Raw genomic sequence first — 15,841 nt, 5'->3', positions numbered from 1 at the left:
TCACACAAACCTAGTGTTATTTATTAAATCTATTGAGTTGTTCTATTTAGAACACTGAATTAAACTTTTAATCTTGAAATTCATTTTTCAATTTAAATTTTTATCTTTGGCGACAGATCTCTTACAAATCTAAAGAGCACTTGAGTACATCAATTACATAAGCTCCCTCTCACTTGTCTGTAAAGCTAACTAACATAGCTAATTAAAACTATGACTGAATGAATTATGATTATAAGAATTGTGATCAGGTTGCAACAGCTAATATATGGAAATAGTGCGCATATAACTTTTTCAAATCTGTTCAACAGGCTGCAAGTGCATAGTCTGGTAATGATGTTCATTGAGATTCAAAAAATTACTGATCTGTGGAGTTCTGTTATCTTTGCAAAGCTGTTATTGATGCTGCTTTCGCTCTTGATGATTTACATATACAATATTTGCTTTAAGTTAGACTTTTAAAAAATTTTATTTCCCCCTTCCTCCCAAATTGCTAGAAGCAAATGTGTTACTAAACAACTGGTCCTGGCATCTTTTGCTGGGGGGGATTTTCGTCTTGGCTATTTCCAGTGAACTAAAAAAAAATATTAATACAAGTAACTGTGTTGTAAGTAGTAAACAGTGGAAATATCTCCATTGTTAAAATTGCAGCAAATTTGAAGATGCATTGTTCACAGTTTTGTGTTGTAAATGTTAACAGTATTTGAAACATTATTGAGCGTTTCATCTTAAAGCTGTCATGAGGTTCAGGAGTTCATTGTTTATAAACGTAAGCCCTTGTCCATTGGGTCTGTAAAATTGGCTGTGAATTTCACACTGTGCTGCACACATGTCTCCAATTATACAGACATGTCAGCATGGTTCCTCATCTTTTAGAATTTGTCATCCTTATAAGCTCAATGGAGATGGATGGCAAGTGTCTGTGGTTAGAGAAATCTCCACATGTATAGTGCACGTCTGAAATGCCAAGGGAGTATTTAATTAAAATCAATAATTTATCAAAAGTTTTTCCAAGACCACTTGCTAAGGTAGGTAGATTTAGATTGAGTGACTTAGAAATCTCTTTTTTTGGTCTGTCACAACCGTAATAATGGCTTTTCAGATGAAGTTTGCTTCAGTGTTTTCTGCCAGAATTAGCAAACTATGCTCTATTGGATAAAATGATTGATTTCCATCTGTTCCACTCCATGCATCTTATTACATCAACTATTGTAACTGCTCTTTACTTAGGTGTTTTGCGCTAAATTAAACGAAGCTGGCATTCCACAAGATGTAATTACTGGGATCTTCTCGAACATCTCCTCAATCTACTGTTTTCATGGGAAATTTCTATTACCAGGATTAAAGACAAGAATTAAAGAAGAATGGTGAGTAAAGGAAATCAAATATATATGCGAGAAATCAGAACCACAGCCAGGTTGGAAACATTGAAAGTATGTTGCCTGCAATTAATTTCAAATGCTTCATTTCTATGTTCAACTCATGAGTGTGGGAAGAAGGTGACTGTTGAAAGATTTAAATTACACATTTTCTGAAGTAAAGTCCTTTATTGATTTTAAAAAAAATATATACAAGATTTTTAAACAACATTGTCAGGGCTACGTAATGATTTACATGTAATGTTTTACATTTAATGTACATTTCAAAATCAGGCCAATATATGTGTGTATGTATGTGTATATATATGTATGTGTGTGTATATATATATATATATATATGTATGTGTGTATGTATATAAAAATATATATTAAAATATGTAAAGAAATTCTTTAACTGGGTTTTAAGATCCACTGTTATGAGCTACATGCAATCAAACTGAATGACATAATTGCACATCAATTAAGAATTTACAAAAGGGGAGGAAGTTATTTGGGGATCAAGCAGTATTCTGGGATCAAAAGTAAACATCCACTGGGTATTAAAAGATACAAACCGAAAATGATTTCCAAGTCCTGCAGGGACAAGAGGTCAATGACCAGGGACAAGTCAGAATGATAACAGAAAAGGATATTTCTTTTGGTAATAATTCTTTGCAGAATTTGGTCATTATGTTAATATTTGCTAAATTCTTTTATGCTTCAAAAGTCCTTTTAGCTACTTTAGCCAGTAAAAACTCGGGCTCATGTGTAATATCTGCCTATTTAAAGTGATTACTCAGTGTACCACATGAGATTATATTTAATCTCGTATATGCGGCAGTTGGTAGCAGTCATAGAATCATAGAAATTTACGCACAGAATCATAGAAATTTACGCGCAGGAGGAGGCCATTTGGCTCAACGTACCCATACCAGCTCTTTGAATGAGCTATTCTAATTAGTCCCACACTCCAGCTTTTTCCTCATAACCCTGCAAATTAGTCCTCTTCAATTACATGTCCTGTTGCCTTATGAGCATTCTTATGGAATCTGTTTCCACCATTCATTCAGGTAACACATTTCACATCTTAAAAAAAAAAATCTTCTCATTTCCCTGCGAGTCCTTTTGTCAATTATTTTAAATCAGCGACCTCTGGTTACTGCCCTGTTTGACAGAGGAAATGGTTTCTCCCTCCTTACTCTATCAAAGCCCCTTATGATTTTGGATGTCTCTATGAGGTCTCCTCTGAACATTCTCCGCTGCAAGGAGAAAAACCCCATCTTCTCCTCTATGCCAGGACATTGTGATTTTGAAAGGCACACCAAGATTGAACATATAGTTTGGGCTAACACCTTGTGTGCAAATAGATACTGTATTGTCTTAGGTATCATCCTACCGGTGAGATAATAATCAAGATCCTATTTGTTCAGGTAGATATTTAAAATCTATAGCACCCTTTCAAAACGGCTACTCCTGGTGTTTTTCCTTCCATGATTCCATCAAACCGAACAGATCAAATGAAATGTTTGTGTACATTACTGGCTGAGGATGGTTGCTGCTTTTAATAAGGCGCTATATAATTGCACTTTTCTCAGTTATCAAAAAAGGAGCAGCTTTTGAATTGTAAGGTACAATATATACTTCCGGGGGGGAATTACTATGAAAAAATGCTGATTAAAATATCTGAAATAGACAGTGATGAAGCTCCTTTATATTAGACACAGCGCTTGTCGCACAGGTTCTTGTCTTTTCGGTGTGTTGAATATTTTTAAGTCCTGAGACCTTGCTGATTTATCAGTGATGTGTGGAATCTTTTTGTACACGTGCCCAAAACAGGAATTCAGTGATTGCTTGAGTATTGAAAATTCAAATCAAACAAAGAATAGAATGTTTTTCTTTTTTGCTAAGTGGCTTGGACGGACAAATCTGAAAGGCTGTAGGTTGCACAGCCCCCGTCGTTTCTGATATGTCAACATCGGCACCCAGTCATGGTTTTACAGTGCGAGAGAGAAATATATACATTGTTACATAAAGACCTTTTATAGAAACGGAACAATGGTTTAGTGCACAAGTTAGGAGAGTTTTATTGTTTAATACTGAACAGCCAAAAGCTTTTTGTCACTGAATTTTCATTGCAATTTATTAAACTAAACATTTTACCAACAACTAGGGGGTCACTGTTTAAATATAAGGGGTCGCCTATTTAAAACAGGGATGAGGTGAAATTTTTTCACTCAGAGGGTTGTGAGTCACTGGAACGCCCTTCCTGAAAAGGTGGTGGAAGCAGAGCCTTTGAATATTTTTAAGGCAGAGGTGGATAGATCCTTGGTAAACAAGGGGGTGATAGGTAATCGGCGGTAGGTGGGATGCAAATTTCAGGTTACGATCAGATCAGCCAATATCTTATTAAATAGCAGAGCAGGCTCGAGGGACTGAATGGCCTACTCCTGCTCCTTGTTCGTATAATTGTAGATGTTTTAGTTTAGTCACTTTCGAAGGTGGTTTTATATATAACATCATTGGCTCAAAATATTTTGCCAGGCTAGCGCAATTCTATATCATTATCAACAACCAGTAAGTTTATTTTTAAATATACCACCTGATGTCTATTTTATTTAAGTTTTATTCTTCACTGACGCTCGATAGAATAATATGTTAGCTGGCCTCCCATGGTGGTGTGTACAGGGAAAAAAATGTTCTTTTAACTTTCTCTTCTTTCTCCTTTTACACCTTTCTGCTTATGTCGCAATTTTGTCTCTATCTTTATATGACTTTTACATACTTCTCGCATTGTGTTGTCTGTCTTTCTGCTTACGTCTCTCACTTTGTCACACTGTTCTTCTCTGTAAAGATCTCCTTTCTTCTGTCTCATTTCAATGCTGTAATTTTCCCACCCCCTCAGTTTGGCTGTCGTTAAGGATCCCAACTCTGAACTTATTCTTGGAGGTTTGGTCACATGACACTTGTTGCAGTCTGCAGATATTATCACACTTACGTAATGGTTTGCTAAGGGCGCTGATGACTGCCGCTGAAGCCTATCATTTTAAACAAATCAGCTCGGTATGATAGAGCTGAATTTGAAGCTCGAGGATCGCAATGCCTATCCTGTTATATCGGGAACTCAAGGACATAATATTTAGCTTGCAAATTTACCTCTGCTATCCACGTTACTTGGCTGCTCCACCAGGAAAGGGCTGTGCTGCCCCTTCTAGTCCATAACAACAGGCAGAAGAAGCAAGGCAGTCGTCTTCTGGCACAATGATTCCTCTTCTGCCTGGTCCCAGAACACTGCTCCTGCAGGCACAGCGATTCCTCTTCTGCCTGGTCCCAGCACACTGCTCCTGCAGGCACAGTGATTCAGGACACTGCTCCTGCAGGCACAGTGATTCCTCTTCTGCCTGGTCCCAGCACACTGCTCCTGCAGGCACAGTGATTCCTCTTCTGCCTGGTCTCAGGACACTGCTCCTGCAGGCACAGTGATTCCTCTTCTGCCTGGTCCCAGCACACTGCTCCTGCAGACACAGTGATTCCTCTTCTGCCTGGTCTCAGGACACTGTTCCTGCAGGCACAGTGATTCCTCTTCTGCCTGGTCTCAGGACACTGCTCCTGCAGGCACAGTGATTCCTCTTCTGCCTGGTCTCAGGACACTGCTCCTGCAGGCACAGTGATTCCTCTTCTGCCTTGTCCCAGCACACTTCTCCTGCAGGCACAGCGATTCTTCTTCTGCCTGGTCCCAGCACACTGCTCCTGCAGGCACAGCGATTCCTCTTCTGCCTGGTCCCAGCACACTGCTCCTGCAGGCACAGCGATTCCTCTTCTGCCTGGTCCCAGCACACTTCTCCTGCAGGCACAGCGATTCCTCTTCTGCCTGGTCCCAGCACACTGTTCCTGCAGGCACAGTGATTACTCTTCTGTCTGGTCCCAGCACACTGTTCCTGCAGGCACAGTGATTCCTCTTCTGTCTGGTCCCAGCACACTGTTCCTGCAGGCACAGTGATTCCTCTTCTGCCTGGTCTCAGGACACTGCTCCTGCAGGCACAGCGATTCCTCTTCTGCCTGGTCCCAGCACACTGCTCCTGCAGGCACAGCGATTCCTCTTCTGCCTGGTCCCAGCATACTGTAGTTTCACAGGAATTGCACCAAGCCACTTCTCACGAAAACCTAAAGGCAGTGGGGAACCAACAGCCAGTCATGAGGGATATTCCAAGGGGAATCACTCTACCTAATAGACAGCACCACCAACGCCATTGAGGCAGGTAGAATGGTAAGGGGGCAGGAATTGATGGCTTGACCTGTTGCAGGCACAAACCTAAGTGCAGAAGTACATTTGTCTCGAGATGCCAGCAGTAATGCCCAGGAAACTGTCCATTCTGGAAGATGTGGACACCCATAATTATGTTTAAATCAGTGGCTATATACTTTTTTTAATTTATTCAAATATACTGTATTTTTATGTTCAATATTTTTTAAATTTTGTATTTATAATTGTTGGGGGAGGTGCTGCCACATCAGGAGTTAAGGTTGGCGGAGCAAGAGGAATGGTTCAGCTATTGGTGGAGGTGGTTATATTTGGACCAGAGGTCATCATCATGGATAAAACAAAGCGCAACTTTGGAGGGTGTCCGGGGAGCAGATAGAAGATGAAGGGGTCAATTCAGAGTCAGGGCTCCAGTTGACTCTGCTATAGTAACAAGAGTAGGCCATTCAGACTCAAGCCTATTCTGTTATTCAATTAGATCATGGCTGATCTGTATCTGAACTCAGTGTTTACCTAACCATTTCCTGAATACCTTCACCTAACAAAAATCTATCAATCCCAGTTGTGAAATTTTCAATTGACCTATCCTCAACATCTCTTTACTGGGGGAGGTTTCCAGATTTCCACTAACCTGTGTGCAAAAAGTATGCTTCCTGACATCACCCTGAATGCCCCAGCTTTAATTTTAAGGTTATGCCCTCACATCCTGGACTCCCCCACCCAAGGAAATAGTTTCTGTTCATCTCCCCTATCAAATTATTTAATTCTCATGTGACTCCTCAACTAAATCACCCCTTAATCTTTCCCACTCAAAGCACAAGCTTAGTCTACGCAATCAGTCCTCATAATTTAACCCTTTGCAGCCCTGGTATCCATCCGGTGAATCTGTGCAGCACGCCCTCCAAGGCCAAGTATATCCTTCCTTAGGTGCAGTGTTCAAAACTGAACTAAGTGCTCCAGGTGGGTTCTAACTAGGGCAGATCGTAGCTTATCTGCCACTCCTTTCAATTCTAGCCCCCTTCAGATGAAGGCCAACATCCCATTAATCCTTTATTTTTTTTTTGTTCCCATTCCACTAGTTTTTAGTGATGGAACACAAAATCTCCCTGCTTCTCCACAGTTCCGAGCCTCTCACCATTTAGAAAATACTCTGATCTAAATTTCTTTGGTCCAAAGTGGATGACCTTGCGGTTCCCAGTGTTGTACTCCAGCTGTCACGTTTTTTCCCTATTAACTTCAGTGAAGGAACAGCTACATTGGCAGGGATTTAGTTAGAGGGGCAGAGGTTGGAGCAAATGGCAGAGGCAGCTGGGCTACCATCATGCTAACAAACCTACTGAAGGACCGAGAAGCCGCTCTGAGCAAGATTGAGTGCCCCTGGTGGCTGGAGTAGGAGATTTTTGTTTATTGGGAGTTATGGGTTAGAGGGGTGGGGAAGGTACGTGGATATTTCAGTTATTAAAAATAGGGGAAAAGTAAATGTAAAACTTAGCTGTTTCGGGCTCCTGACTGGCAGAGGATTGAACCGCTCTGGGTAGCACTGTACCGTTTGCAATCTTGAAGTAACTGTATTCTCTTGTGCACAAGTTGCCTGCCTGCTCAACTATTTAATGGTGCATTTCCATGAAATGCCAGTTTTTAAGAAATTGCTAAACAAAAACTTAGCATAAATTTGGCAACTAGAACTGCAGACGTGTGATGGAGCAAGGTGGAGGCAGAGTTTGGTTTATTTTACACTCTGCATTCTGAAGTGAGCTTAACATCTTTGCAACAAATTTAAACTGTAATAACGTTCTTTTTTCTGTTAATTGCAGGGACAAAAACCCTCGAATAGGTGATATTCTTCAAAAACTAGCTCCTTTCTTAAAGATGTACGGGGAATATGTAAAGAATTTTGACAGAGCAATGGACCTGGTGAACTCCTGGACGCAACGATCATCCCAATTTAAGTCCATCATTCAGGAAATTCAAGTGAGTTCTCTATATTATGTAGGAATATGCACAATTGCTTCTGTAATTAGTGCACATTTGCGTTTTGAACCCAGAGCTATCCAAACCTGTAAAGGAACATGTTCTCTACTTTATGTATCAGAAAGAATGTGATATTTAATCTTTTCAATATGCAGTTGAGCCATGCATTTCTAATTATCATTTTTCATCAGTTGGTGGTTAAGCATATGAAGTACAGATCCAGAATGAAATTACACATCCTAGAAATGGAGCTCAATTTTTCCATAAAAGTAGTATTTTATAAGTTAAATAGATTCCTTTCTACTTACTTATCCTGGCAAGATTCCAGTGCAAATTTTATGGCAATTAAAAGTTTTTATAAGTGTAAAATGATTACATACCTGCTTGGGGTGTCATTTTTCTTGTGTGCATTACTCACTGGCACTGCACCCAAATGATAATGATCTAATTGTAAGTTGTTGGTATACAATGGAAACAAGGACTGACATAGGTTATATGAACACATCTGAAAATCCCGATGTGTCTATATCCTGTGTGCACCTATTAGTCTTGGTTAGCGTGGCAAAAACAGTCAGTAGCAATCTTCCCTTGACTATCTGTGGTCTTGCACAGAAACTATTTCAAATTATTTCCACATTAAGTTTAGCTCTATGTTGGAAATGCAAGGTGGAGTTTTTTACAATTGATTCTAAACAAATATGACATTTATCAAACAGTGGGAGTAGCTGTTGTGTCATCAAAACATAGAAAATAGGAGCAGGAGTTGGCCATTATGCCCTTTGAGCCTGCTCCGCCATTCAATATGATCATGGCTGATCCTCTATTTCAACGCCATACTCCTGCTCTCTCCCCATACCCCGGGGAAACATGATCCCTGCATCCAGCCTGTCCAGTCCTGTCAGAATTTTATACGTTTCAATAAGATCCCCTCTCATTCTTCTAAACTCAATTGAATACAGGCCTAGTCGACCCAATCTCTCCTCATACGACAATTCTGTCATCCCAGGAGTCAGCCTGGTGAACCTTCGCTGCACTCTCATTATGGCAAGTATACCCTTTCTTCAGTAAAGCGACCAAAACTGCACACACTACTCCAGGTGTGGTTTCCCCCAAGGCCCTGTACAGCTGCAGTAAGACATCCTTGTTCCTGTACTCAAGTCCTCTCGCAATGAAGGCCAACATACCATTTGCCTGCCTAACTGCTTGCTGCACCTGCATGCTTGCTTTCAGTGACTGGTGCACAAGGACATCCAGGTCACTTTGTACATCAACATTTCCCAATCCTATCGACATTTAAATCATACTCTGCCATTCTGTTTTTCCTACTGAAGTGGATAACTTCACACTTATCCACATTGTACTGTATCTGCCATGTATTTGCCCACTCACTCAACTTGTCTAAAAGTGATGTACATGTGACTTTGGAACTGACTGTCCTGGCCTGTTGCAGTAAAACTGAGACAAAGAACAGCAAAGAATTTATTATGGCAGAAAAATCATATAAAAATCTAATTAAAGGGAATTAGAAATTAAAGAGGTGGGATAGCAAAGGAATATATTGAAATCGGAGTATAATGGGAAGGGACAATTCTGGCCATTATTTTTTATTTATTAAAATGGAAGAATACAACTTTCAGAAGTAGACTTTGTTAAGGACAGACATTAGACATAGGTCTGATTTTATGTTCTGAGATTGGGCGCGTGCCCAACCTGCATGCACGTGAAATTGTGAGAGATGACATCGGGCATGCGTCCCAACGTCATCGCGCACACAAGCAAAATTGAGGTCGGTGGGCGCACACGGGAGTCAGAGCTGCTCCCACTGACAATTAAAGGGCCAATTAGGGCCATTAAAAAGTGAATTGTACTCTATTTCACATTGCCCATGTGATTTCCCACTCATCTCATGGGCAGGTGGGCAGCCCATTTTTAATGAATTGTCATCCAAGGGTGGGATAAAAAGTGTCTGGAGCATTGTCATTGTGAGGAGTTTAGGAGTTCCTCTTGTGCTCAAGGTGCCTTAAACTTACGCTTGCGAGTGCTGCGTCTTGGTGACCCCCCCCCTTGCTGGTAGTGGCGTTGGAGACAGCCTGCAGACTCTGCTGTCCTGTTGGCCTTGATGACCTTGGCGGTTGTCCTCTGGCCAGTGGAGCCTGTGCCTGGGAGGGAGAATCCAGCGCCACTGCTGGGCACTCCTCAGTCATCGCAGCCTCACCAGGTGCCACAGTCACCGGCAGAGGGGCGGAGGAGCTGCTGCCGTCATCCAGCCCACAGAGACGACAAGCAGCTCGTGCACCAACATGATGTCGACCTGAACCTCCCTATTCTCCATTGATGGACGGGCACCTAGTAGAGAAACGCGATGCCTCATCCATCTTTCACATTAGCAGAGACCTTCTGAGGTCATTTACCTCGAACTGAGCATGGTCCTGGTCTCTAGCAGTCGCCCGACTGTCAGCGCCTGGGCACTCCCTACCTCCGCCTGCTTCTCATGCGAGTGTGCCATGCCCTCACTGCCGTGCACCAACATTTGTAGCCGATGATCTAATGCCCACCAAGGCGCTGGTGCCTGGTGCAGAGAGGGGGTGTGATGCAGGTGCATCTGACAGCCATTGGTCCTCCAGCATCAAGAGTGGCTATTCGGGGTCTTGCACTCGTTGGCTGGATGGCGATTCTAGGGGAGAAAAACGACGTTATTAGTATTAGTCATCACACTGTCATTGTGCATGCTAGATGGGCTGGTGAGACAATGGCAATCTGCATTATGGTGCCATTGTCTTTCAATGAACAATGGGGACTCCAGGTTTGAGATTTCCATTACAGGTGAGACAACACAGCAACGTTTACTCACTCCGACACACTCGCATCTGTGAACCACACTCCTACTTCCGTCAGAGACCCCTGCCTCCCCATGACCAGTGGACTGAGCTGGGTGCCAGCGCTCTATCTCTAAGGCATCCATCTTGTACCTCATCAACATGAGCAGGTTTGGGTGGCCTCTGCCTGTCCTCGACCCCTCGATGTTGTTATGGCTTCTCTTCACCTGAAAAAGAGGAGCTTTGATTAGTCCACTCTCTACCTGCAGTGTCATTGGCCAACCCCTCCTGAGGAACACCTTGCAGGGCACATCCGAGTCGTGTCCCTCAACCGCAAAGCAATCAAGCCAGAGCTCACCGCCTTGGCCAGTGCTGATGACATTGGCAGTTGGCATTCACTCTTACACCCCTGAGCACCACAGTGGGGGACGGCCAACCATTAACACTTTGTCACACTGATCCATGCCAGCTTGGTACTCACCCTTGCCAAGTGCAGCAGATTGTTGAACCTCTTGTGGCACGGCACCCATGTGCGCCGCATAACACCATGGCTGATGACCTGGGCTGCCACCTCTGCCCATACTTTCTTGGTCAGGTGCAGTGGCCCCCTCTTGCCATCCCTGGGGATGAGGATGTCCCGCTGGCACTGACCACCTCCACAAGGATTCCTAGGTACTCATCCGAGAACTGGGGGCTGAGTGCCCACAGGACTTGCCCTCCGCCTGGCGTATCCAGCAGTTGCAGATGCAGCTCAAAATGAAGAGTTTCGGCAAACAACTCCAAAGCTACAATGTGTCCCCTGGCAGCCTTCAGGGATCTGCCTCTGCTGCTTTTAAATCCCCCACCCGGTTGACATTGGACCCGGCGCCCGACAGGCTCCACACCCGGCCCTTCCAACCATTGAGCAGACACATTTCACGCTGGGCGACTCTTACTTGCCCACCCAGCGTGAAATCGCATTGGAAACGCGATCTCTCCTGGGAGCGGATTACACGTCCGCATCCGGGCCCAGCCATTTGGCGCATACGCCGATCGTGAAATTCAGGCCACAGTCTCTGTACGGACTATGTGCTAGTGAAGGACTCAGGAGTTCTCATACATACTCATTTCTAAGGTGTAATGGAGCATTGGCACATGAAGTATTTCATTTACACTATATATCCTTGCAACAATTTCCCAGTTATTTCATCTGAAGCGTATTTGATTAATTGTTAAATAACGATCATTATAGCGGCTGGATTATTAAATCACCCCCTAAAACTATTAATCGAGCTGAGTCAATTCGATTCTAAGGTTCAGTTGAGCAAATCTAACCTGAAATGTCCATTTTCTTTAATGATGTGGCAGTCTTCTGGTAAGTTATAGTCCTAAGAATGAATATGTTTTTAATAATAGCCATTAGGTCTCCCATGATATTGCTTGTAGGTGAATCCAGTCCCACCATTTATCTGGAGGTTGGCAACAGCAAATGGCCACCTAACCTTCATCTGCCAGCAGCCATCCTGCACTTTGTCCATGACCATTCTGGACAGGAAGTGGATTGGTGGCATTTAAGTGAAGTCTGGTAGTATAACATTGCACGGGCTTCTGCTGCCTATGCCAAGCAGGAACTCGCTGGAGTTCCCTGGAGTTAAAATCTAGCCTGTAGTTTCAGGACGCACTTGAATAGAGTTATGGTGTTTCCCAGATGATGTTCCAAATTGGTAGTTACTTCATTACCCCACTTTGATATTCGGAGAAAAAAAAACCTTGAAATTTTCATTTAACAATTAGAAAGGCATGCATTTACAGTGTCTTTTCAGATATTTTAGACTTGGTTCAAAGTGTTTCATATACAATGATCTCAGAAGTGCAATGAATATTGCTCTATAGGTAAATACAGCTGTTGCTCTCACCAGCAACGGGGCGAATGGTTTTGGTGTGTTGGTTGAGGTTGGAATTTTGGCCAGGAATCTGGGAGAAACCTCTGCTTTTTGAATTGTGCAGTGAGAGCTTCAAATCCAACCAAGTCATTGATAAGACCTCAGTTTAATACCTTACCCAAAGGACAGCATTGCCAACAATGCAGCACCTCAGTGTAATATTGGCTACAATGCATGCTCAAGTTCTGGAGTTCAAACTTCTGACATTGAGATGAGTACTACTAGGTGATTCAAGCTAATATTTATACTGATTAAATTATTCTCAGAGGATAGCTACAGTTCTCAGGCACAATAAAATGTTAAGTGCAATGGTTAAGAGGAAGTCAATAGGACCATTTTCCCCCAAATCACAGTAGTTAAGGTGATTGGAAGAATGCAAATTGTTCATTATTATTCCATTATTCAAAAAGGGAGGAAGGGACAGAGCAAGTAACTCCAGACTAATGGATTTGTCATTAAGTTGGATAATTGCTTGAAAGTGCTTTCAGGAACCAGGTACATTTGCACTTAAAATAGATAACTGACTGGAGAGATCTACTATAATTTTGTGAAAGGTAGGCCACTAATTAACTACGGTTTTTCTTGGAGTGTTACGATCCCTGTAGAAATCAATAACAGTTAAAAAGAAATGAAATGACCAATGGAAATAACCAAAGGGCAAAATTTCACGTTTTAAGGCTTTTACTGTAACAAATGAACTATGATCAAACCGATCAAACATAATTAATAGATAACTAATACAACAAACTAAAGCAATTTGCATTAACTAACATAATTGAGATATGTCTTACAATCACTTACATTGTGCATAGCATTTCTAACAGATGTGCAGCATTACAAGAACAGGTCCTGTGTTACTCTCAGCTCTCTAGCAGGCTCGTTTCTCCCTGCTGCACTAGGTTGCAATCTCCAATGTGCTTTGAAAGTCATTCCACTCGGACTGAGTATTCCAGATCCAATTTCCACCTGCAAGGCCCAGCTCGGTGACTCCTTGTTCCTTAAATCTCCAATGGTCCTTTCTGTTCTGCCCCCTTCCTTTTGAATAGAAAATGAATTCTTACAAGCATCCTGCTTCCCCACAGAAATAACTACTTCTCTCTCTCTCTTTCGCTTTGTCTCACAAATGCAGCTGTCTTTTTACTGGAGTTACTGTGTACAGGTATGAAAACTGTCACTTGATTTCAACAGGTTCCTGTTTGAGTTTCACTCCCATGACAACCAGACTACATAGGCTTGCTTCTGAGCTTGGGTGCTTCTGCAATTTCCAATTCTACTTCATTTTAAAACATACCTGTCTTGTAAAGTCCAGCATTCAAAGCACAGACACTAAAAGAAGTGAGGAAAATGAATGGATTCATTACCTAGATTTTCAAAAGGCATTTGATAAAGTTCAACACAAGAAATTGAGAAAAAATGGAGCTTCATGGATAGGAAATTGATTGGAAAATGAAAGCGGATGAATTAAAGATTAAAATGCGCAGAGGCTGCAACCTTGAATTGGGCTGGGTCTGGCCCCAGCATTTAATAAGCTAAATACCGATCTGATAAAATGTTATGTAAATTATAAAAGCAAGAAAATAGTACTGTAACAATAGAGCAATTATAGGGCCTCATTTAGAATTCAGTTTTAAGTTTAGTGAGGAACTTCTAACATTGGAGAAAGTTCAACGATTGATATCTTGGATAAAGGGACCTAATGAGAGACTAGGCTTGGGTTCTTTTCCCTGGTGCTGAGTATTAACAGGTGAACTGGGGAATGACTTTTGGTAGATGAAACCAGATCAGGAATACATGATAAAAATAAAAATACCTGGAAAAACTCAGCAGGTCTGACAGCATCTGCGGAGAGGAACACGGTTAACGTTTCGAGTTCGTATGGCTCTTCAACAGAACTAAGGAAAAACTTTGAAGAGCCATACGGACTCGAAACGTTAACTGTGCTCCTCTCCGCAGATGCTGTCAGACCTGCTGAGTTTTTCCAGGTATTTTTATTTTTGTTTTGGATTTCCAGCATCCGCAGTTTTTTACTTCTTGCTTTTATCTCAGGAATACATGATTGTAGGACTAGACCACTTCAAAGTGGGGTGGGAGGGAGAGGGGCAGGGTCTTCACAAACTGGCTCGAGAATGTGGAATGCACGGCACAGAAGGATCTATATGCAGATTCAATAGAGATATTTAAAAGGAGGTTAGTACTTTTGAAGCAAAGCTATGAAGCAACATGAAGAAAAGGAAAGGTTCTACAATTACAAAAAAAATTAACCTATTGTGGCTAACAAAATGACAGGGCAGGCTTAATCAGCCAAATGGTAAACTCCTGAACTTCAGTTTTTAAATGTTCCAATATCCCAAATTAAGAATTCACTCAGGTTAAGTTAGGAGCCAGACCAGCAACAGAAATACAATTTTTAGAACACCTCATATTTCCTAATACTTGACATGGTATGATTTTCCATGTTTCATCAAACAAGGAGTTTGAGAGTAAACAACTGTAACGAAAAGTTTATTTTTAAAAATTCTTAGCTTGGACGCAGTTTCACCATTTCTACTACCCTAAGGTACAGTATGCAAAATAATAAAACCTGAAGCAGTATCAGAGCTGTATCAGTCTCCCCTTTAACCAGATAAGTGACAGGCCTTGCATAAAGAACTGATTATCATTTTATTCAGAGAATGCATTCCATGAGAGAAAACTGTTGTTGATGTATTTTTTGTTAAATAAAACACACACAAGATTTTGAGTTCTGTAATGAACGCTTTGTCCATCAATACAATGTATAGTGTAATGATATGCCTGTGCTGTAGGTCTTGGAACTGTGGCACTAAACAGGATTTGAAAAAGGCTAGGATGCCAGTCCTTCTAACAAAAGAGATAATGTAATTAAACTGAAGAGGTAACTATGTTTTTTTTAAGGCTTCAGCAGCCTGAAGTTGACCAGCAAAACCACAGATTCATTTCATATAATTTCTGATGTCACCAAAGCACAATACTAGGCTAACTTTAATGTTGGAGGTAAACATTTTTTTTTCAAAGTTTGTAAACAGATTAATATTTATTGAGATTTTGTTCCCAAATAGGTGAGGTTCGAAATTGTGGGATCATGTAGCTTCATAAAATAAAAGCACTTTACATCAAATTTACATGGTTACAAGACTCATTCCCCCATATCTTAATGCAGTATCATACACGCAGCTATACAACTGTATGGAACACATTGTTCATATGAAGACGACGTGGAACTGTTGAAGTTCTCTCATGATACTAGCAAGCAAGTCCTTGGATAACCAATAGGATAAACCAACATGTGTGGAATGGCCAAAGGCAGATTCTCAGCATTCCCAACCTCAGCTGTGTTGTCAGTGGAGAAGCAGAGTTGGAGCAAAACTCTTTTCCACAGGGTCTCAGGAGGAAGGAAAATTTGAGAACGTCTGAATACATAGCTGTTTTCCCTCAGCTAGCAGCTGAACCAGAGTCTGGGAAATAAAGAGCAATATTTAGCCGCAGCTATCTATTGGCTAA

The 15,841-nt window shown here is 41.7% G+C and overlaps 1 protein-coding gene across 3 annotated transcripts in view; it reads left to right on the top strand.

The window, feature by feature from the left end:
- The window catches only part of LOC144681675 (FYVE, RhoGEF and PH domain-containing protein 3-like), a 250,601-nt gene that overhangs the window by 182,371 nt on the left and 52,389 nt on the right, over positions 1-15,841 (top strand). For all 3 annotated transcript variants that reach the window (XM_078543496.1, XM_078543495.1, XM_078543497.1), the window contains exons 6-7: positions 1,228-1,364; positions 7,428-7,584. In XM_078543496.1, the coding sequence (XP_078399622.1) occupies positions 1,228-1,364; positions 7,428-7,584 (294 nt within the window). The remainder of the gene's footprint in view (positions 1-1,227; positions 1,365-7,427; positions 7,585-15,841) is intronic.

Source organism: Cetorhinus maximus, chromosome 6 (assembly GCF_964194155.1).
Source record: "Cetorhinus maximus chromosome 6, sCetMax3.hap1.1, whole genome shotgun sequence".
Lineage (NCBI taxonomy): Eukaryota > Metazoa > Chordata > Chondrichthyes > Lamniformes > Cetorhinidae > Cetorhinus > Cetorhinus maximus.
Note: the sequence above shows the minus strand (reverse complement) of the source record. Positions and strands in the feature narration are given on the sequence as shown.